Source organism: Sinocyclocheilus rhinocerous, unplaced genomic scaffold (assembly GCF_001515625.1).
Source record: "Sinocyclocheilus rhinocerous isolate Xijiao unplaced genomic scaffold, SAMN03320098_v1.1 scaffold2849, whole genome shotgun sequence".
NCBI classification, from domain to species: Eukaryota; Metazoa; Chordata; class Actinopteri; order Cypriniformes; family Cyprinidae; genus Sinocyclocheilus; species Sinocyclocheilus rhinocerous.
Window position 1 is genome coordinate 64,947 of NW_015642055.1, and position 24,505 is coordinate 89,451.

Consider the following 24,505-nt stretch of genomic DNA (forward strand, 5'->3'; position numbering starts at 1 on the left):
CCAACAGGTGGCACTATTGACCTGAATATAACTGATGGGGTGTTGTAGGCTATACTTGTTACGTATCCGGTCCATGAACTTCCGTCTGCTTACCATCAGAGGTCACCCTTTCCATTACATTGACTCTCGCACTACACAAACTGTTGCATGTCATCCCGGACTACATATCCCACCATCCATTGCACTGATTGCACACAGCACTGATTGCACACAGCTGTTTCACTGATTGCACACAGCACTGATTGCACACAGCTGTTTCACTGATTGCACACAGCACTGATTGCACACAGCTGTTTCATATCACTCACTCACTATTTAACACTCCATCTCACTCCTTCTAACTGCCGAGTATTGTATGCGCTTATCGCCAGCAGTGATAGCTACTCTACAGAGCCCTCGTTAGCTTCCTAGCCTAGCCTAGTCTTGCCTTGCCTTGTCTTGTCTGTTTTCTCGGTTTCTGATCTTTGCCTGTTTTCCTGGATTTATCCCTTTAGTCTCGCCCTTTTGATTCTGTTCGCCGTTCGTTGACCTTTGCTAGCCCTAGGACTATTCTTGTGTCTTGTCCGCCATATACCTGTTTGCCATTGTTCGACCCAGCCTGTGTTTCTGACCTCTCTGCTTTAAATAAAGCTTGCACATGGATCCGCACGTCTCACGTCTCGTCAGCCCCGTAACAACCCCCCTACGTCTATTTTTTTAAATCTGTGCTTCTCATCCATTCTGTGCTGTCTATGGATAAGCGCAGCTTTACAATACAGATTTAACTACCCGCACAGCTTAATAAAACAGGCTGGGTGCTGATTGAAATTTCTGAAATAAATATTTCTGCGAAACGCATTAGGTTACACAGAAAAAAAGCCCGATCTAGGACCTGCCCCGTACAGCAGCAGAGGACTATTGGTACATTCAAGTCATGTCGGATAGATCGTATTTACGAGTTGAACGCACATGAACGCCACCACAAAGTCATTATTACGAGTGGGAAACTCGAAATTTTCTTTAAGCCCCGAGTTTCCGAGTTGAGGGCGTGTCAATGAGAAACATGGCGGAATCGATGGATGCAACGTCTGTAGTTGACGGTAAATTTTTGTTTAAATTGATAGTTTAGTAGTCCTATAAACTTAAATTGGTCATGTTCTTGTTACGCAGCTAGTTAATGAAATCAAAGTTAAAAAATGCTATCATTTTTGCACCTATCTTTAGAAAAATCTTTTGATTTGCCATGTTGCATGTTTTAAAAATATTAAAAACGCAAAACACACCTGATGCGAATTCTTTGCTCTTCATTTTCTATAAGCAGAGTTAACAGACCCTGTTGTATTTTCTTGTAATTTATTAAAAGAAGGTACACCGCCATCTTGTGCCGACTAAACTGACTTGAACGCACCTGACATCGTAATTACGACTTGTCAACTCGTAAGTACAAACGTCCCAGGAGGACTTGAACGCAGCATACTATTTTGCTGAACGAACTGAGAATGAGGCTCAGATTTGGTTGACCAATCAGCGGAAAGGGGCGTGTCATGACCGCCCACAAAGGGAAAATTTATTTTGAAGTTGTTTATCCATTTTCTACCCATGAACCAAAAAACGAAAATCAGACCAAATCTATATTTTTTTTCCATTTTTTTGAACAAATGAAAAAACGAGAAAAAAACCCTGACCGTTTTCTCGTTTCTGCTTATTTCATTTCAAATTGAAAAACAAACCATCAAAACGTACACGGACCCTTGAAGAACTCTATTACTTAAAATCAACATTAATTCAAAACTGACCATATTTACTTTTTAATATGTTTCTTGCGTTATTGTGCAGAATTCATTGGTCTATGTAATGTGGGTTATGAATGCCATTTCATATGATAACTTCAAGTCAAGTGTAAAGACTATTAAGGGAACACAACAATATGTTGGCTTTACACTGGCATTATGAGCTAATCTGGCATTATGATTCAGCTTGTTAATTAGCTCAGCATTCAGTTGACCGGCTAATTGAGTATGGCAAATGGTTAATAAGCTAATTCAGTGTCAATATCAGCATGCACAATTATCAGACAGATTACTGACACCTGAGGTCGTTTAGTGTGGCGCTGTATAGTCATTAGATGTGTTGAAAGTATGTAGGGTTATTTAGCTTCAGTTGGCCAAGATTATTGACAAAACCTCCCTTTGGTGACACTTGGAGAGGTTCTCAGTTGGAAGATATTTTTTATTAAATTATTTTTTTGAGTTTAGAATAGTCTGTAGTAATTAGAATTAATTTTATATAAAACTGTAGAAGGTTGCCATCTGTCCTCACTTGGATTGCTTTGATAGATAAATGTGTGTGCCCTATAGTGAAAAATACATATACTAAAATGTATTTGAAATACACTTATTTCATAAGTATACTATAAATACATTTACATATTTATATACTTAATAAAAAATACCCTGCAATTGTACATTTGGTATACTAAACTGCTATACTTAAAGTCTGCTAAATTGGAACAACTAATTTTGTGTTTAATGCACTTTAGTTGTGCGGAAGTAATGCTGAGGTCCAACTAAAGATATACGGAAGTATATTTGATTGTGCTAAAGTAGAACTATTGCAAGTATACTTCAGGTACACTTAAAATATCTTGCATTTAAATACCGATATTATTCAAAGATCATACAATCCTCATCAGTAGTGACATTAAAACACATTTCAGGTTTAATATTAAGAAATGTGCATTGTGCACAAGTAGTACTCCAAATAAATTTAAATTACAATTTTATATCAGTATATACTTATTATGAAATAAATGTATTTTAAATATATTACTTTTTTGGGTGGGTCAGTTTAAATAAATGGTTGTTTTTCATGACATGATATAAAAATATATGTGTGTGTGTGTGTGTCTCTGGGTCTTGAGATGGTGCTTATCTGATGTGAACCAATAGACAGCTTTAGTTAGGGTGACCATACGTGCCATTTTCCCAGGACGCGTCCTGGGAAAATGGCACGTATGGTCACCCTAGCTTTAGTGTCCAATTGAACGGCGGATCTAAAGTACCCTTACTTTATCTAACAATATAGTTTCAAGCATTCAGGCAACAGGTGGTCTGTCTAATTTTTTCAGTTATGGTATTTGTTAGAGCAAAAACACTTTTTCTTGTTGGCTGCTAGCAGAAAACTAAAAAAAAAAAAAAAAATCATGTATACTGATGAAAGCTGTTTTTCTTCATTATTTAAATATGTTGAAAAATGGCAAGGCCACGCTGTAATATTCCTTTAATGATATTCCAGGCACACATCCTTATTAGGATTGTTATTATTATTTTGTCATGAAATGGCTGAATTCATTGATTGTTTGTGGCCTCTGGAGGGACATTTTTAAAAGCTTTTCTGCCTTTGGCTAATCTCAGATGCCCAAGTCATTTTTTTAATCTTAATGTTCAAAGACTTATTATCCTCTGTCAAGCCTGCTGAAAGCACATATATACACCTTTACACACTCAGAAACAAAACTAATGCCTGCAAAAGATTGACAGAATTCAGCTATATGGCTCATATTACAGATGTGTCCTAATAGAGATGGGCAGATTGATGATTACAAACTGCTCGTGTTAGATAACAGTGATTATGCTTGACAGGAAAGGAAAGGAAGGAAGGGAAAAAAGGAAAGCATATGAGGAGGGAAGGAGGGAAAGGAAAGAATAGACAGGAGAAAAGGAAATGACAAATGATGAAAGAAAGGATAGGGTGAGTATTTAAAGGGATTCAGAGCGGCCCCACAGGCTCATACATTGATTTATCATCCTTTAGTCTGAATCATTTTCTTTATCTCTTTCACTATTGCCTTGCTTCAATGTCACTTAAACGTTTGAAGGACATAAGAGGGGAGGTTGTTGGAACGTTTGCAGAGCATTAGTGCAGAATTTCCTCCTGCCATTAATCAATGCTACTGCTCTACTCAAATAAGCCTCTGTCAGGCCCAGTTTTAGAACATTACAGATGACAGCGGGCCCTCGGTCTCCCTATGCGCGATACAGCTGTGCATGCACCAATGACCTTGTGTGGAACAGATCTTAAAAAACTAATTCTGATAGAAGAACAGAACAGTAGGACTGAGTTTGGTAAATCTGTGGCTTAAGGTAATTGGGGTGACCATACATCCTCTTTTTAGCCTAAAATTTGCAGGTTTTGGCTTTGTTTTTCTATTGACATGCTCTGCACAGTCCATTAAATGTACGTGTTTTTGCATTGTTTTGACCTTTCTCTGTAGGTCCCACCTTCTTCCATGCCATGTTTGGTCGATTATGTACAATGCCTAAATGCTGTTTGTCAAACTGCTTTTTAGTCATTACCTTTAGCAAGTAAGAAAACAGTAGGAAAACAATGCCAAAACCCAGACATCTTAGGCAATTTAGAAATTCAGGCTATTCCATGTCCATGAAAAAGAGAACGTTATGGTCACCCTAATGCGAATCAACTACTGTATAAAAAGTACATTTATAACTATACTTTGCAGTTTGCATTATATTACCTTGGCAATAAATTACAGAAAAGTCAAATATGGATATTTGTCTTACAAAAACGCATTGATTCGCTACAGGATGCCTTTATTTACCCCCCGGAGTAATATGGAAATAATTTTAATATGGATGGGCGTTCTTTATTTGACTACTTTTGGACTGTTGAACAAAAACACCCGCCCATGCCATTATAAAGCTTGAAAGAGCCAGGACAATTTTTAATATAACTCAGATTGGATTCATCTGAAAGAAGAAAGTCATATACACCTAGGATGCTTTGAGGGTGAGTAAAACATGGACTAATTTTCATTTTTGGGTGAACTAACCCTTTAATGTTGCAGCCTGAGTGGTTCTAATACAATGGCTAAGAGAGTGACGGAAATTTTGGCATCTTTTTCTCTTCTGACTAAAAAAAATCTCTCTTGATGTTTGCTCCTCTTTTGTATAATCCTAAAAAGCACTTGGAGCAAATGGGACAACAAGTATTATAATTGTTGTAGTTTCCATTCACCCCTATAGAAGTTGACAGAGCTTCCACTTCTGAGAACTCTGGAAATGTGAAAAGGGTTCATTCAAAGCTTCTTAAAATAAGGAAAAATTGTGAATGTCAAAGATTTGATGATGGATGCATACAAGTATTTATCCAGAATGTTTTTTTTTTTTTAAATAATGGGGGAAAAAAAGCAAATATGGATGTATTCTGTCTGAAGGTATGGTCACATTATTGATATTTTACAGTGCACACATAAGTCACCTTCAAATGAATTTGGGAGACCAACTTGAACATGAGCGAAATCTGCGTAGGGTGCTTTGTCACCCTCACGCAAAACCCCAGATGGCATGGATTCCTTTTTAAACGACTGGATTTCACCCGCAAACAAGTGTAACTACACCTTTAGAGGAAGTTTCCTGAGGTCTGATCAAAAAACAAAAGGCAGCATTTGTGTGTGGTAGTAGCCTTGGACCTGCCTGTCTAAAAATAACTATAAACGGACTCTTGACAGGAAGAACTTTGGCAAATATATAAGCAAATATTTTTATTTCTACTGCATAAAGCTGATGTGTGTGAGGGGGAGAGGGTGAGAGCAAGCACAGCTGTAGGCAGTTTTGTCTGTAGTGTAGTGAGAAGAGGTTGCACCGTGTGAAGAAAGCAAAAAAAAGTACATTTGTGTTCAGTGGAAGGCTGGCAGCATCTCAAAGATTTAGAACACAACACCTGCGCACAAGCACCCAAAAACATCTCCCTCACTCACTCTCTGTCTGTCTGTCTGTCTCTTTCTCTCTCTTCTTCTAGATAAGCTTTGGCAAAAATAAGTCTGTTTACTCTGAGGAGAAAAAGTTCAGGAATGGTATATTAAAGGTTTTATTTCAGTTCACACTTTTACCTTTGAAGAATACAGAGAATAACTAGCAAAAGAGTTCAGTAAATTTAACTTAACAAGCTCTTGCATTAAGCCCTAAACACACTGCACGATTTCCGGCTGTCCCAGATGAAAGATTGGCATCGTGAAACAATCGTGGCGATTTCTGTGATCGTGGCTCCTAATCGGTGGCCCTATGTCATACAGTGAGAAAGGTTCAAAGACGGCACTTGTCACGGTCTTGCGACCAAAGATAGCCTATGATCATTTTCTGACTGTCAGAAATTCAGCATGATCATTGCACAGTGTGTTTGCTGCTACGACCCATGTTTACTGACCAGCCAATAAAAATGCGCCATGAAATCAACATGACATGGCGCTAAAACATAAAACTGCTTACCTCAAACTCTTATCCCTTCCTCTTTTGCCACTTCCACTTTTTTCAGCACACATATAAAATACAACCGTTTTATTCTTGCATGAGTTGTATTGTACGAATTAATATTTGTCATCATCGTACAGTCTACATGCATGTCATACCCAAGTTTATTACATCCATGTTGCACAGTGTGATCTGCAATGATCTTATATGATTGCTAAAATCGTGCAGTGTGTAGAAGGCTTTACTGTGGTGGTAACTCCAATACTCAAGGGGGTGATAGAGTTACATTAAATGCCTGTCTTGCTCAACCGAATTTGTTGTTATATGCTGATTTGATGCTCAAGAAACATTCCTTATTATTATCAGTGTTGAAAACAGCCGTGCTGCTTAATATTTTTGTGGAAACTGTAATAACCTAAACTTTTATATGGTAGTGTATTTGTGTAAAGTGTGTTTTGGACTTGTTTGAACAATGTAAAAGAAATGCCATAGTACTTCAGGCAAGTATACAAATTCAGACGTGAACACAGTCCTGTTAAACATATGTAACACACACTATAAATCTAGCAATAAACGTCAACTGTATCTTCTCCATGACAGTATTTTACCTGAAATTTTAGAAAAATACACAGTAAAAAAAATCAGTAAAATTTACGGTAAAAAACCGGCAGCTATGGTTGGCAGAATTTTACCGTGAAAAATACAGTAGCAACATTTTAGGTTTTACAGTTTTAACTTAAAGGCACAATATGTAATTTTCGCCGCTAGAGGGCGCGTATTCAAAATAAACAAATAGACAAAGGCGTAGTTAGATGACACCGTGACTGAGTGTGGAATCATGGGAGTTGTGGTCTTCATCCCCACAGCCGATGCAATCCGACGGGACTCGGGCAGAAATCATGCTCATGGATGAGCTAATGATTTATTAACATAGTAGAATGAAGCAGGGTGAGGCTGAAAGCCGCCGAAGCAAAACGAGGCCACTGAACGAGCGCGACACATGGCTCAAAAGCAGCGGAGCTTTTATTATGACCGCTTCCGCTCATTCCGGTCATGCGTATGTGGTGGGGGGGAGCAGCGCTGTTTTATCATACTAGATACATTTGAAAGTTCTGTTATAATGCTACTCTGTGCGGTCGTCACCGGTCTATTAAAACGCACAACATATTAAAGCGTGTTTCCATGTTTTCTACTAAACAAAACCGAGGGAACCGACGGGACTTGGGCAGAAATCATGTTCATGGATGAGCTAATGATTTATTAACGTAGTAGAATGAAGCAGGGTGAGGCTGAAAGCCGTCGAAGCGAAACGAGGCCGCTGAACGAGCGCGACACACGGATCAAAAGCAGCGGAGCTTTTATTATGACCGCTTCCGCTCATTCCGGTCATGCGTATGTGGTGGGGGGGAGCAGCGCTGTTTTATCATACTAGATACATTTGAAAGGTCTGTTATAATGCTACTCTGTGCGGTCGTCACCGGTCTATTAAAACGCACAACATATTAAAGCGTCTTTGGTGTTTCCATGTTTTCTACAAAAACAAAACAACATTAGATGTAACATACAACCCTAATGTACAAAACTGCTAAGAAAAAAACTAAGAAGAAACAGTTATTTCAGCAAAAAAACATAAAATTTGAAATGTGATGCAGGGAATTCTGGAAATGCCAATTTACAGTTATTCACTGCAAATTATATGTTCTTTTTCACTTCCAAAAACGGTATACTACCGTAAAATTACATGTAATGTCCAATACAGTTTTTCACCGTATACAGTAGGGGAACTTTCCGATAACCATTTAACAGGTTTTTACTGTAGCATTTTTACAGCCTTTTACCGTTAAATTCACAGATATTTTTTACAGTGTACTGTTTTTGTCAATACCCACTAGTGTGCCCCTTGTGGTAATGCAGAAAATGCAGTGTGTACTTGTGCATTGTGAACACATAATAAAATCACAATTAGAAGCATTTGCATTCAGATACAAGCATAAAGAATGTTTGGGCCTAAGTAATTATAGCAATATATTCATTTGAAAGAGAAATACTGTAAAAGAAAGCGTTAGCAACTTCATTTATGCCTTTTGACATATAAATGTTGAATTAATCACCTTATGTTGGGTTCAGTGGTGGATTGTTCCAGTACATGTTTTTCCACTCATCTGTACTCTTCATTCAATAGCAGACAATGATTTGCAGGTGCTTTTTGGAAAGTTTGTGCAGCTTTGCTAATTCTGTACAGCCTTCCTCCCCCAGACTAAGCGCTGTCGTCCATTCGACACACACCTCAGCTGAAAGACCATCATTAAAAGCAGTTCCGCCACAGGTTTTTATTAGTCATGTACGGTCATTTACCTTCTGAAACATACAAACAGGTACTCTTTTCTCCCTGGAGAGCTCTGACTAATGCCGTACTTCACTGTGTGTATGTGTCCGTGTTTGTATCTGGCTCTTGTTCCAAAGTTTAATTTCTTTTTGCTATCTCTATTTCTGTCTAAGTGTATTTTGTGTTCTTCACAGGGTGAGGTCTCGTTTTGAGAATGAGAAAGCACTTGCAGACTATTGTAAGTCACGCTGTGCTTTAATGATTGTGTTCACTATGTGATACAGAGCACTATGGTAAGAAGAAGTGAGCACTGTTTATCAAAAGCTGGCTGCAAGGATACTTTTGATTTTTTTTTTCCACTTTAGAGTGGTGTTGTGAACTTTAGGACCTGCCATTCTATGACGGTTGTTGGCTCTGATTCATATTGTTAGGTATGTGTGTGTGTCTTTGTTGTTCAACTGAATAGAAGGAAAATTGCTGCTGTTGACTCTGTAAACAAAGGCCTTTATTGTGTAGGACCTGTTCTAGGCTTGTGCCGATAGACGATAGTATCGCGTATCGACGATAGTCAGAGATATCGACGATAGCAGATGTCTTTGTCGGTAGTCAAGACGATATTAGGCTCATTCTCCTATTAATGTATTAAATAATAATAATAATATTATTATTATTATTATTATTATTATTATTAGGCGGCTCATTATAATTCGGCTAATATTATCAAATTGCCCCGCTTTTTCATTCAGCACTGTATTACACACACACGCGAGTGCAAATGAGGAGCCTGTCGGTGAAGGAGTCTCCAACCACAAACACATACACATATCGTGCGAGTAAAAATTTCACGTGGTCGCATTTGTGCGAGTGCATGGTCTAAGCTGCTCCAAAGCGTCTGCTCCGCGGACGGAGCGCAACGGAGGATTTGGTTTACAAACTAAAGTAAAAGACCGCTTCTTAAACCAGAGAAGGTGAACATGTTGGTATTCTTGTGGAAAAAAACATGCAAGTCCTGTCAGCGACAGCCAGTTTAGTTTTACTTTTCTTTTTGTTTTCGTTTTGAAAAGACTGATGTATCTGTTTAATTTAAATTTACTCCAAATATATGAACTTACCTATTTTAAATACTTTATATTTAACGTGTTCGTTTATGTCCAATATTTAGTGTTAAACTGTTGGTTTTTAAAATAAATCTACTTTTGATTTTCACCGTTCACTGATTTTGCAGACCTTTTAGACTGATAACTTCCGTGCTCTGGTGCGGCAAACTTGTCACAGGACGCGCGGTCCTAATAGCGATGTATGACTGTTGTATCCGAATATATATGAACTAGCTGTTTTAAATATTTTTGTATTTAACATGTTAGTTTATCAGTATGTTTGAAAGTATATTATTTAGATTTGTGGTGCTTCCATAGGCTCCCTCTCTCTCTCTCTCTCACGCGCGCGGTTTAAAACACCAAATAGTTATGAAATAGCCTATGACAAATACAGGGAGTCTCTCTCTTGCCCCCACCCACCCATGCACGATAATATCTATCGGCGATCTCACGGACTGGCGATATGACAGTTTGAAAAATGACCATATCGCCCAACACTATAACTGTTCATTTAAATTATGATTTTGCTCAAAATGCAGCTGTTTGCATGCTGTTTAAATCTGATGGTTATTCTTATTTTACATAGGCACACACACACATACAAATGTGTCTAAATGTTGTATCCAGAATGTTGCTGAGGGTTTCCATGAATCATTCATTTGTGTTAAAGGAATAGTTCATTTAAAAATGAAGATTTGCTGAAAATGTATTCAAACTCAGGCCATTCAAGATGTAGTTGAGTTTGTGTCTTCATCAGAACAGATTTGGAGAAATTTAGCATCACTTGCTCATCAATGGATCCTTTGCAGTGAATGGGTGCCGTCAGAACGAGAGTCCAAATAGCTAATAATAACATCACAGTAATCCACAAGTAATCCAGCATCAATTAACACCTTGTGAAATGAAAAGCTCCGTGTTTATAAGAACCGAATCCATCATTAAGATGTTTTTAACTTCAAGACGTTGCTTTTGGCTAAAATACAAGTCCTCTATCCATAATATTGCTTTCTCCAGTGAAAAAGTAATCTCTTCTAAATCAGGAGTGAAATATGCACAGATCAAGAACCGTTTACAAGCGAAAACAGTCACATTTTGGCCAATGATTTAAAGTTAAAACGCCTTAATGATGAATTTGATTCTTACAAACACAGCTTTTCACTTCACAAGATAATAACTGATGGACTGGACTGTGTTTGAACTCAGCTGTTTGGACTCTAATTCTCACGGCACCCATTCACTGCAGAGGATCCACTTGTGAGCTAATGCTTGCCAATGATGTAATTTTTCCAAATCTGTTCCAGTGAAGAAACTTTATTCATCTACATCTTAGATGGCCTGAAGGTGAGTAAATTTCAATTTTTTTTGTAAACTGTTCCTTCAACCTGGGTCCTCCTTCAGTTCGGCTCACATATGCTGTTGTAATAGAAACTGCGAAACTGAATTCAGGTCAGATAGACTTTGCGCTGTTTGTTCTCCTGTGTCGACCCCTTGGGAAACAAGGTGAGAAGAGTTGTTGTTTCCGCTCCTGCAGAGGTACTTACTGAGAAGCCACTCCTTCTTCTTCCAAAGGAAGTAGCAAGTACATGCAGGGCTATCCGGCGTCCTACTTCCACAGGGTAGGTGGGCTTGATATGTGTCCGTAGTGCATTCTGGGTAATCAGCAGGCCACCTTTACTGTATGTGGGTGCTGAGCGGTTTAAATACCATTAACACGCATCTCCTTTAAACGGTCAAATGCTCCAGTCAGACGTGTGTTCTGATATGATTCTTCACTATCTATCACTATATTTATCCAAATTAAAAAGAAATATATTTAAATGTATTTGAAATACATTTATTTATGCTAAGTATAATACAAATACATTTTCATATTTATGTGCTTAATAAAATGCCCTGCAATTGTACTTTTAGTATACTAAACTGGTATTCTTAAAGTCTGCTAAATTCGAACAACTAATTTTGTACTTGATGCACTTTAATTGTGCGGAAGTAGTGCTGAAGTCCAGTTAAAGATATACTTAGTAAATTTGATTGTGCTAAAGTGGAACTATTGCAAGTAGACTATACTTCAGCTACACTTTAAATATTTTTCATTTAAAGAGACTTCATATTAAGAAATGTGCATTGTGCACAAGTAGTTCTCCAAATAAAGTTTAATTATAATTTTTATATCAGTAAGTCTCAAGTTATCTGTCAGTAAATATGTTAATAGATTTGAACTATAATTAGTATGAAATTAAATGTATTTTAAATATAGTACTTTTTTACTAGAGTACTAAATATTAAGAAGGGAAGAAGGTCTAGATAGAAAAACTAGATAGATTATCATAAACCATTTTAAGATTACATCTTAGGCTTTTGGAAATGTAAAAAACATGTAAGAAATGTAAGAAACAGTTCAGATCTCAAGAACAGCGCTTTGCAAACTCTGGGGAACATCAGGCACAAAAGAACAGCAACATCAAATGCCAAGCACACACAGCACAATCAAGACAATGGAGTGCAATTACAGTTTACATGGTGCATCTGTCAAATCAGAGTCAAGGTGGGTTTATTCTCGTTCCTCCTCTGCATGGAAAAAGAAACCAAATACTGTAGCCTTTGCATGTTGGCAGCAAGATTAAGAAAAAAACTTTTATGCTTTGAGGCCTAAAGTTCTGGTCCGTTGGAGCGTCAGGAGAGATCTAAAGGCTCAGAGGTGCTCAGTGGGCTGAGCAGCTTTATAGCAGCGCACCCGTGCTGGATGTATTTATAGCAGTGCGTGGGTTATGCCATTGCAGGGGCGGCCCGCGTCACATGCCTGAGGAACCCTCACATAGCAGAACCGAGCCAAGACTTCTGTGCTAAAAAAAGGATGCTTTAATATTCCCACTCTTACAAACACACAGAGAAAAATGATCTATCTATCTGTCTGTCTGTCTGTCTGTCTGTCTGTCACTTTACTCAAGTGTCTGTAAGCCTGGCCCGCGTCACATGCCTGAGGAACCCTCACATAGCAGAACCGAGCCAAGACTTCTGTGCTAAAAAAAAGGATGCTTTAATATTCCCACTCTTACAAACACACAGAGAAAAATGATCTATCTATCTGTCTGTCTGTCTGTCTGTCTGTCTGTCACTTTACTCAAGTGTCTGTAAGCCATAGCTGTCAATTATTCCACCCACCAGCTATCCCACATTCATGGTGTATGTGCATTTGTGTACGTATATGTTTCAACAATTAAGGCGTATTTGCAAACAGTAGCGTTTTACAAACAGCGTTATAAATATTGAAACAGACAGAAAGAGAAATCCAAATCCAAATCACACAGTAAAAGAGAATTTGAGCCCTGCATCCTCTTTTAAAAAAGAGTGAGACTGATTACTTAAATCAGTATTGATTAGTTCTGAATAAAATAGAAAAACAAAAGGAAGGGGTGAGGACATGTATGAGTTTCCTAATCATATATGCATACTCATACACACACTGGAAGTACAGCGAAATTGGTTTGTCTGCTGCCTGTCAGCTGCAGTGAGATGATATATGAGGAATTAAATAGCGTCTGACCTGTACAGCTGTTTTCCCCTAATCAGAAAGGATCTGCAGGTATAAGTGGAGAATGAAAATGGGCCATTCTGCAGGATATTAGTCTTATGTATGGAGTTAGTCCTGTCTCAAATTGGACTCTGGCTCTCAACTGTGAACTCACTTACACTACCTTAAGCAGGTAATACTATAATGATATACAGTATAATATACTGATAGTAATGATTGATCCATCTTAGAATATAAATTTTGTTTTTGTGTATTTGCTATTGAAAAATTTGGTCGCAGCAGGTTTAAGCTGGTCTCCCAGTCTGACCTGTTGAAAACACAAAACCCCTCTAAAACCAGTCTGGGATGTTAGTCAATCTAAGATGTTTTTTGTTCTCTGGTTGTTACTAAGAAATATGTCTTGAACACAGGCTAGAATGGAGTGGACAAAATTAACATTTTCAGTGCTTAACATCAATTCCACTCCCTCTCAGTAACTCCCACCATGTTCTCTTTTACTCACTCTTAACACTATGTTCCTTTCTTTCTCTCAGACTGTTGGTCTGCAGTCTGGGATTGTGTTTCATTTCCTCAGTCTGTAATTTTAGCAGAGTGAGTTTGCTAAAACTGGCTCTCATTTTTAACATACACACAAATGTGAATAACACAACACACACACACACACACACACACACATACAAAGGTTCAATATACAGACACAAGGGAACTGTTTAATTTCATTGGGCAAACAGCTACTAAATGCCATTACTCTGTCTCTGTAGTAGTGTGTATTACAGCAAGAAAAATTCACATTTGCATGTGCTTTAATAAATGTCAGATAGATGAGTGGTTTCTGTGCACACATATGGGTGTAAGCAAGTGGCTTATTGCGTTTACAAAATGACGGCAACATCAGTTTGATGAAAGACATTGGTGTTCTTCAAAATAAATAGTTACTACTAATAATAATTAATAATAATAGTATTTAGATTTAGATTTGCAACCGTTTTTTTGCCATATAATATAGTTAATCAGTTCACTGTAGGCTTTATGTGGGTGCCAAACAAAATTATTTGGCACATTAGAATTCAAATGATGTGCAGTTCAATCGTTTGATTTCAGCTCAACTACAATTTAGAGTCAGTCAAACTATGTTTTATATGCGGAGGCGTTAGAAAACTTTTTTTTAGTATAGTGTTCCTAGCTCCAACTAAATGACTTGAGGTATGCTAAGGTCATGGGTTCGATTCCCAGGAAAGCATAAACTGATAAAACTGTATACCTTGAATGCACTGGAAGTCGCTTTATATAGAAGCATCTGCCAGATGAATGAATGTAAGTGTATATAATGGAACCATTATGCAATATAAATATCAAGACAAACCATTAGGGTTTTTGCATTCAGAAGTGACAGTGTCTAGAAAGCACACCCACACACTTGAGACCATGCTCAGATCCATTTACACAGGCCAGCCATTTGCCTCCTAAGGGATGATTCCATCATAATGCATACACTGTTTGAGTTCAGATCTTCTGACCAATCAGAAAACTTGGGCTACTTTAACACTGTTGCCTCGGGTTGTTTTTCATGTCCGCGGGTTGAAACGACTCCAATAACATGATATTTATCCCCTGGAATGCGAATTTTAGCAGGGGAACCCCACCAAAAAACGTGAATTTTACCCCCCAGAACATGATTTTTAACTGGGGACCCCCTCGAAACGCGATTGGGCTAGTTTTGGGTAGCGATTGGGCGGGTTTTCCTGAAAACCTGGCAACCCTGACCCACGGCACCATCATTGTGTTTTCGCAAGCGACAGCGGTGTGCCAGATCTAACGCCATGGCAAAAGTTTGAGCAAAACATGCTGCCTGTTCTGTCTTTGGCTGCACAGACGAGCACAGAACACTGTTTAGAGTCCCAGCCTCAGAGGAGACAAGAGAGCAGTGTACTCACATGTTTTGTGGTGGCCGCTTTCTGTCCGTGTGCTTCGGTTGTGTGCGCGAAGAAAACCGTATATCAGAAGTTTAAACTAATATGGTTTAAAACACATGATTTCAGTGTGATAAACATGATAATCAGAACCAAAACAGATGTTTTTAGCAGGTCCGAGCTGTAATGGCACAGCTCTATTCTGGCAAAGTGGACGGGGAGCAGCAGCTCATTTGCATTTAAAGAAACAGGCCCGAAAAACAGCGTGTTTCTGCTTCCACTCAAAATAGGCATTTTCAAAATGATATGATGATCTGTGGAGTATTTTAAGCTGAAACTTCACAGACACATTCTGGGGCCACCTTATATTACATATTGTAAAAAGGGGCATAATATGTCTCCTTTAATTCACGTACACATGTGATTGAGCTAGTATGACCAGTGTGGTAACAGCACTCTAATTGGTCCCTTTTTACAAGATACATGCACAAGCTGGAAAAACATAAAAATAATTTCAAAAACATGAGCCAAATGCACAGCATATAACATGAGAGACCCCTCCTAGTCTTATCAACATACACACATAACCTATATTCAAAGTGTAGACGTCAGAATCATTTTTGCTTTCATGTGTGTTTTATCCTCTTTTTTCTGTGTCCTTCATGGTAACATGACAAATTAACCTTACTTTATCATTATGTTATGTGTGTGTCCTTTGCTGTGATTTGAATCAATTTCACAACATAATACCATTCACAGCTGTTTTTTAATCAAGTGAAGTTTTTATCAAAACACAGATATAAGTCTATGCAAAGGCTCCTTTTTGATATTCACCTGTTCATTATTCTTCAAATGAAGCAATTAGCCTTCCTACTAGCAAATGTCCATGTGTTTGTTTTTATTTTGAGCCACAGCACGAAAATAGCTGTTTATGTTGAGTAACCTGCTCATGTTATGCTTGTGTTAACAGAAGTTGCTTAAAGGTTGTTTTCTTTGCTCACTAATATCTCATTTAATAATTATCACTCATATTTTCATTTGATATTTATATTGCACAATTGTACTTCTCAAGTAAACTTATCTTGTTTAAATTTTTACTGGACAGCAAGAGACAATACCGACTAAGAATCACCGTTTAATATCATTGCGGTCTAGGAGACACAATAAAGGCATTAAAGAGATTTTTTTCTTTCCTATAGTCACATATTTGGAGGAACAGGTTATTCGACAAGAATATGTATGTGTATTCCTGTAGCAGACACAGACATGCTGACACTTTGACTAGTGTAAATATCTGTGAGCGAAGACAGTCGTGCTCCTTCTCATGTCTTGTGTGTGGGTTTGCGTAGATATATGTTCTATTATCCTTTGACAAAGGTCAGTGCACAATCATTCTCTGTCAGCTTGGTGCACTCTCACCCTTAACCTCTCTGTCTTCTTCTCTCAGTTACTCGTCATTACATGGACACGCTTTCAAACATGCGCTGACATTCTCATTCTCATTCAGGAGCAGTCTGCACGCAGACACCCTTCAGCAGTTCAGTGCAAACACAGCTGTGTTATGAAACAAGGCTAATGCGCAGACGACCCTCACGGATCCACTCCCAATAATATGCACATGGCTTGGTGAAATGACTTCCTGTGCAGCGATGCCAAAATAATCCAAGTGCCGAAATAAGCTCAGAATTTTCCAGGAAATTAAATACAACCCTCAACCTTTTGAACTAAGTTGCCTGGTACCAGATATTACCTTTTCTGAGTTTGTTTTACTCATTTCATCAGGTCTCTAGCACAAATCATTACAAGTCTGTTTGAATGTAAATACACAGACATTACTTGAAGTGTTCGATGTTGAAATCGTTTGTTTGACTGTTTGTTTGAGAATTTTTACCAGCAACATTGGTTTAATTAGCAATGCTTTGGGACAGGACTATCAGTTTTAAAATAAAATAAATATAAAGCTTAAATACAAATAAACATAATCATGTATGCCATCTAAACAAAACATGCTTCATTTTCAGATCAACATTATTGAAAGTAAGATAACTTACAGTTCAGAGAGAGTAAAATGTTGATTCATTAACCACTCTGATGGATTCAGTGAGTTCATTCAGTGAAGGATTCACTAATTCAAACTTCTGAGGTTGTGAGTCATATTTGATTAATTAAAAGAACTGGATCAAAAGATTCAGGTGTGTAAAATGTGCTACACTAGTGTGTTTTTGTTGTATCTGCTACCATTTTTTGGTATTGTCAGTCTCATCTTTAATTCAACTCAGGCTGTAAACTCACATTTGCAGCTCAGGTAAAATAGCTGAAAAAAATATTGACATTGCATTGCAGAATCAGCTTCAGTATTATGTGCTTAGGACTAACAAACTAAATTCCACAAAACTCCCATTTTCATTTAATGCAGCCTTTAAAGTGTGTGGTTTGATAGTATGCGTTCATATGTGTCTAGAGTTCATGAAGATCAGCTGTCATAACAGCCCTCTTCATCAGAGGTGGGTTGATGTGATATGGGCTTGATATGGTTTTGAGCCAGCTGAAGCCTCCCTTGGTATTTCTCCCTGCGTATGCTTCGACTTGGAAAGACTCCAGAGCAGGAGTTCATATTTAGATCAAGTAATCAGATCTATTTTGATGTTTCTTCTGGCAGTGAACACATTTATATCTTTGATCTTCTGTGTATGCATGCTGTTTTTGCTGGTATGAGATTGGTAGTGTCTCATCTGTGAAGAAATTGTATAGCTTTTATTGAAGCTGAAGACAGCAACTTTTGATCTTTGATCGTTTAAATATCGCTGCACTTTGTATTTCTTTCTTTATTTGTGCTAAAGCATGCATGTATGTGGATGTGTAGGTGTAATTGTTTTTTTCTGTTTATAAAAAAAAAGGACACAGTGGTCGTTATCAGAGGTTATATGTTAAAAGCTTGATTTAAGTGGCATATCTGCTATTGGCTGCTCTTTCCTGTCTGTTCTGTATTGATTGCTGTGTGACAGATTACACACTGACCTGTGGTAGAATGGGTACTTTAGATTTTATGTAGCTGAGGCAGGTGTAGATAGCATTGTATTTATGGTTGTTTCCTTATATGTATTCCAGACAATAGTTGTCCTTATTTCATTTACTTTATTTCCCTTAATGTATATAGTTGTAAATTTGTTAATGTTTTATAGCCTATTGCCACTGAATTGCATCTGACTTCCCTGTTAGGGATTAGTAGTGTCAATATCTGTCTATATCTTTCCTGGAAAAGACAACATGTGTTGTTGTCATGCTCTGTAGAAAATTAAAGAAGGAGCAGTCTTTATACTCCTTTTCTTTTTCTTTTTTGTTGAGTAATAGTATATAGAAATTACTTTTTCATTATATTATTTTCAGATAGTTCTTGTTCTGTTACCCCCAGCAATACTGATATAAGCCTGGTAGGGGTGTAACGGTACACAAACATGACGGTTCGGTACGTACCTTGGCCAGAGCCCAAACCTAAATTCAATTACTATTTATTTTTAAATATAATAATCAACACTAAACTTAAAAATAAATTGTATGCAAACATGTAAATTGCACATACTACAGTTTTTAAATTAATTTATAAATTATTAAATTTCTATTTGTTGTTAAAAGATATTAATTTACACAGTGACTGTCATAAATTGTTTCATAATAAATTTATTTAAGCATACATTAAATAATTAAGACATCACTAACGGGTAAAGTAAAATATGAGTAGATAGTGTAATATTTTGCGAAATGCTCTTCTCTAGACTTAATTTCTCTAGCGAACTAACAAGCTGTGGACACTGATGACTTAAATTGCTAAATGAATTGCTACATGACATTTTGTTTATAAGCTGTTTTATTGACGTCTTTCCGTGGTTGAAACACTGATTGAGCGATTCCAGTAGACATGAGATGTTCTTTCATGTTTATTTCACGTTAAAACTAGTAGTAAACAGGAAGGGAAGATCACGCTTACTCGCTTGTTGTCGCTCGTTTGAACTGAGGCGTTTATACAGCAAACTGTCACACCACATCAAAGAACGTCAAAACGTCATTTATTGTTTGAATTTCCTGAAAAAATGGGTTAAGATGAGACTTTCTTTCTTATCAAAAGCAACAATATATAAAACTGGAAATTTCCAATAAAGTTGTATTTGTGCAGTGGTTAAAACATTGCTGTATGTGTTCGGTACAGATGCCGAACAGAAATACCCTTACCGAAAATTTTCGGTATGAATACTTGTTCTATTACACCCCAAAGCCTAGGCTTTACTGTGATTTTTAATCCTCGGCAGGTGTTTGTGTGGTGCCAAAGTACCAGAACTTTCAACATCCCAACTCAAGGCATAGTGATTTTTAAAATATGCATTCTAATATGTTCCATAGCTTTGATAACCTATATAAGAAACGATTATATGTAATGTTTGCTTTTTAGATTGCCTGTGTCAGATATACTTATCGACCTTCTTTGTACTCTTTCTGCAGGATGGTTCAAAGCAGAGGCAGGCAAGAAAGAAGACGGTCTCATTCAGCTCCATGCCAAGTGACCGCAAGATGAACAGCACAGCTGCCTGCATGGCCTTCATGATGGAAGGCTGTGAGATGAAGAAAGTTCGCTCCAATTCTCGCATGTACAATCGTTACTTCCTGTTGGACCCTGACATGCGCTGGCTCCGCTGGGAACCATCGAAGAAAGACTCAGAGAAGGCCAAGCTTGAGATCAAGAGCATCAAAGAAGTTCGATTGGGAAAGAAAACACCCGTCCTACGCAGCAACGGCCTCTCGGATCAGTTCCCAGATGAGTGTGCATTCTCAATTATATACGGAGACAACTATGAGTCCCTGGATCTGGTCGCCAGCACGGCAGATGTGGTGAGCACCTGGGTGATGGGACTGCGGTACCTGGTCTCATACGGGCGGCACATGGTGGGTGTAGTCGAACCTAGTCAACCCAGTGTAAGAACGTCCTGGATTGGGTCCGTGTTTGAGCTAGCTGATCCAGAAAGGCAAGGACACATTGACCTATTCCGGGCCACCCAAATCATCAAGGGTCTCAATCCTGGCATGAGGGAGTCCCGTATTGAACTGAAGTTCAAAGAGCTACAGAAAGCTAAAGATTGCTATGGTGAAGGCATTGATTTAGACACATTTGTAGAGGCCTATTGTGAACTGTGCACACGCCCTGAGATCTTTTTCTTGCTGGTGCAGTTCTCCAGCAACAAAGAGTACCTGGACTCCAAGGACTTGATGCTGTTTGTGGAGGTGGAACAGGGAGTCGAGGGAGTCACAGAGGAAATGTGTCGGGAGATTGTGCACAAGTACGAACCCTCTGCTGAAGGACGTAACAATGGCTACTTGTCCATAGATGGCTTCACACACTACCTCCTGTCATCGGAGTGCCACATTTTTGACCCGCAGCACAAGCATGTTTGTCAGGATATGACACAGCCCCTTTCACACTACTACATCAACTCTTCCCACAATGCCTCACTTTTGGAAGATCACTATTGGGGCTCGTCAGACCTCAGCAGCTATGTTCGGGCTCTACGCATGGGTTGTCGAAGCCTGGAGGTTGTAGTCTGGGATGGCGCTGACTGTGAGCCCGTTGTCTATGTCGGTAGCTCTGTTGCCTCCCAGCTGGCCTTCTGTAAAGTTCTAGATGTCATTAACCAGTATGCCTTTGAGAGTTCAGAGTATCCACTAATCCTCTGTCTTGTCACACACTGCAGTGTTCCCCAGCAGAGGGTCATGGCTCAACACCTGAAGAAGATCCTTGGGGACAAACTGCATGTTGATCCTCCCAATATGGAGGATCACTACTTGCCCTCCCCTGAAAAACTTAAGGGAAAGATACTCATCAAAGGGAAGAGCTTGCCTTCAGACTCGCAAGACTCTGAAGGGGAGGTCACAGATGAAGAAGAAGGCTTCGAGATGTTCAGGAGAATGATGGGTGGAGACGATAAGGACCAGCTCAACGGGATTGGCTGCAAACGGTTACGACTCTGCAAAGAACTTTCTGTCTTTTCAGGGTCTGTGTTTTTAAGAGTTTGTTTGCACTGAGACATTTTTGTGAAATTGATGCATAGGCAGCAACCGCTGATATTGAAAGTATTAGTGATATTTGTATTGCTTCAGGAGTTCATTAGATAACACTGTCAAATGTTCTTTTCTCATTAGAGAGCAAAGTTAGGCAGGGGCATGTTTAGAGTTTTGGAGGCCCTAAGCAAGTGGTCTGGTGGGGGTGGGGGGTGGGGGGGTCAGTAGAAATCGCATTCTGACTTTGAGACATCGAAACGGGAACAGAAGCATTGGGAGATTTGCTCCTTTAACGAGGTAGATGCCAACCGCTTTGCCAATGAGTTTCCTGAGGACTTCGTCTCCTACAATAAGCGATTCCTGTCACGGGTGTACCCTACACCCATGCGCATTGATGCTAGCAACATGAATCCACAGGACTTCTGGAAGTGCGGTTGCCAAATCGTGGCCATGAATTACCAGACTCCAGGTTTGATGATGGATTTAAACCTTGGTTGGTTTAGGCAAAATGGCAACTGCGGCTATGTCCTGCGTCCAGCTATAATGCGTGAGGAGGTGTCGTATTTCAGTGCCAATGCTCGTGACTCACTTCCGGGAGTCTCAGCCCAACTTCTCCACATCAAGGTGATCAGCGGTCAAAACCTACCAAAGCCTCGAGGCTCGGCTGCTAAAGGCGATGTGGTAGAGCCGTACATCTACGTGGAGATCCACGGAATTCCTGCAGACTGCGCAGAACAACGCACAAAAACTGTCTCTCAAAATGGTGACAATCCAATTTTTGATGAAAGCTTTGAGTTCCAGATCAACCTTCCCGAATTGGCTGCTTTGCGTTTTGTTGTCCTTGATGATGACTACATTGGCGATGAATTTATTGGCCAGTACACCATTCCTTTTGAGTGCCTGCTTCCTGGTTACCGGCACGTACCACTGCAGTCACTTACAGGGGAATTTTTGCCTAACACCACGCTGTTTGTTCACGTTGCCATTACAAATCGTCGAGGTGGGGGCAAGGCCCATAAGAGGGGTCTCTCTGTGAGAAAGGGCCGCAAAGCAAGGGAATACACCTCCACCAAGACCACAGGGATCAAAGTGGTAGATGAGCTCTTCAGGGCATCAACCCAGCCACTACGGGAAGCAACAGACCTACGGGAAAATGTGCAGGTATGAATTCGGTCTTTTCAGGGTCAGTGTTTTTCAGATTTTGTTGTTTGAGTCTGTTTGCACTGAATTTTTTGAGAAATTGCACTGACAGCAACCACTGATATTGAAAGTATTAGTGATATTTGTATTGCTTCAGGAGTTCATTAGATAACACTGTCAAATGTTCTTTTCTCATTAGAGAGCAAAGTTCCTTCCTCTTCACATTTAAATAAACCAAATAATAAATGTTGTGCCGAAGCACAAAATATATTTGGTATGAAATGTGAAATTTGCTTGCAATGTCATATGAAGGTTTCACAAAGAAAAAATAGTAAATTCCTTCCCTGTCAACTGGCATCAGCTGCCACTTTCAGTTTTCACAAGCTGCCTTGGCCCTACAGGCAGTTCAAGGGAGGTAAAGGGTAGGATACAACAAGGATTATGACAACATGGTATTGAAAACACACACTTAAAATTGCCTGTGTAGTCAGGGACAGGTAAAAAGTGAGAGAGAGAGAAAATGATACAAGAAAGAAACCAAGTTGAAAGCTTTTGTTGTTGAGCTCATTAGTAATGCCCTTAAAACCGGATACCTGATTTTCCTCTCTAAAGATGCTTTCACATCTTTTAAAAAATGTTTGTGCTTTTACAGATCAGAGAATTCAGTGAGACTGCAGATGTTTCTCAAATGCTAGAATGCTAATCAAGCTTTGTCATTGAATAATGGTGGAAGAGTAAAATTGCAGGGTTATGAAGGCAATACATCATTCCTGTTCAAGTCATGAAAGATTGGATGCAAGCTGCAAATAATATTGATTTCAAATGACTCTTGCTCAGCAGATGTAACATGTTTTCCTCTAACACATGGTCCTAATTTAAGAAGACTAAAACCTCAAAGGACATCCCATTAGATGATTAGAGACAGAAAACATATGGCCAGCTTGAGCTGTCCTTCTGCTCTGGATCTCTCCCCTGGTCTTTAAATTTGTGCACGTATGTGTGTAATTGTGTTATTTCATTTGTCAGGATGCATTTTCTGCTGTTCCTATTCCACAGATCTGTGTTTTTGCATACTCTTATTGTCTTGCATTGTCAGTTTCTCTGGTTTTGCATATGTTCACCTAGTTTTTGTATCGTGAAATGTTTCTAGTCTACTTTAATTAAATGTAATGAAAGATTACGTTTACATTTGGCAAACTATTGTAAAATATACAATGCTTTTATCCAAAGTGACCTATAGTGCATTTAATGTTTACATAGTATCTTTTAAACAGTCTTCTGCTTGATTTGCAGCTGATATTGGATGTTTAATACTGTGTGCATTGTGTATTTTTACATTTAGATTACCTTTGCCATCATCTAATGCTCATTTAAAGTTAATCTTTTAAAAAGAATAATATTTTAACATAATAAACACTGTTAAAATTGATCTTAATAAGCAAATTTCAAAATGAATATCTATTTTTTGTATTGTGCATTATAATGATGTGACGTCTAAATTCGCCAATTTATTAGTTATCAGTAATAATATTAAAATGATTGTAACTTTTTGGTATTGACTAGAATTGTAATATACAGAAGATGCATCCAGTTCTTAAATCATGTTTTATTAAAAAGTCTAACTATGTTTTATTAAAAAAGTCTCTTTATTCAAAATTTAAAGTGTTTTAAATAATTGTGCTAAATTACAATTGAAAAAAATAAATAAAAATATTACCTTTTTACATTTATTATAACTTCAAATTCATTTAAAACCTATTTAAGAAATCCAGAATTCAACCTCCTAAAAGTCGCTGTGCAATTCAAACGTTTCCTATTAGCCGGTTTCTCCACTGATTACTGATGTGAGAAACTGATGCGTGTCCACTAAAGAGGAGAGAAGAAGGGGGAAGGGTGCAGGAAAACACTCCTTTCAAGTGTGCAAACAGTTAAAGGGATCAGTGAACAACTCCAGTCACTCACTGCAGAGTGTGTGTAGGGTTTTAATGCTGCTATTAAGAATGCATGTGTTGTATAAGGCTTTATTTCGTCCTGCTGTATCTTGGAATACGATCAGGGAAGATGAGAGCAGAGCACCAGTATGCATCAAGCGGCAGGTGATCCACTTGGCAGGATGTTATTCTGCTCTATCATCATTTGTAAAGTTTCAACATCAAGCTGTCTGCTGCTTCCTCTTTCTCCGTGTCTCTCTCATACACTTAAACAGCAAG

The 24,505-nt window shown here is 38.5% G+C and overlaps 1 protein-coding gene across 1 annotated transcript in view; it reads left to right on the plus strand.

Annotated features, from left to right (window-relative positions):
* LOC107755565 (inactive phospholipase C-like protein 2) overlaps positions 1 to 24,505 on the plus strand; it is a 105,861-nt gene that overhangs the window by 40,428 nt on the left and 40,928 nt on the right. Inside the window, exons 2-3 of the mRNA XM_016572435.1 lie at positions 19,605 to 21,152; positions 21,384 to 22,316. Coding sequence (XP_016427921.1) covers positions 19,605 to 21,152; positions 21,384 to 22,316 — 2,481 coding nt within the window. The remainder of the gene's footprint in view (positions 1 to 19,604; positions 21,153 to 21,383; positions 22,317 to 24,505) is intronic.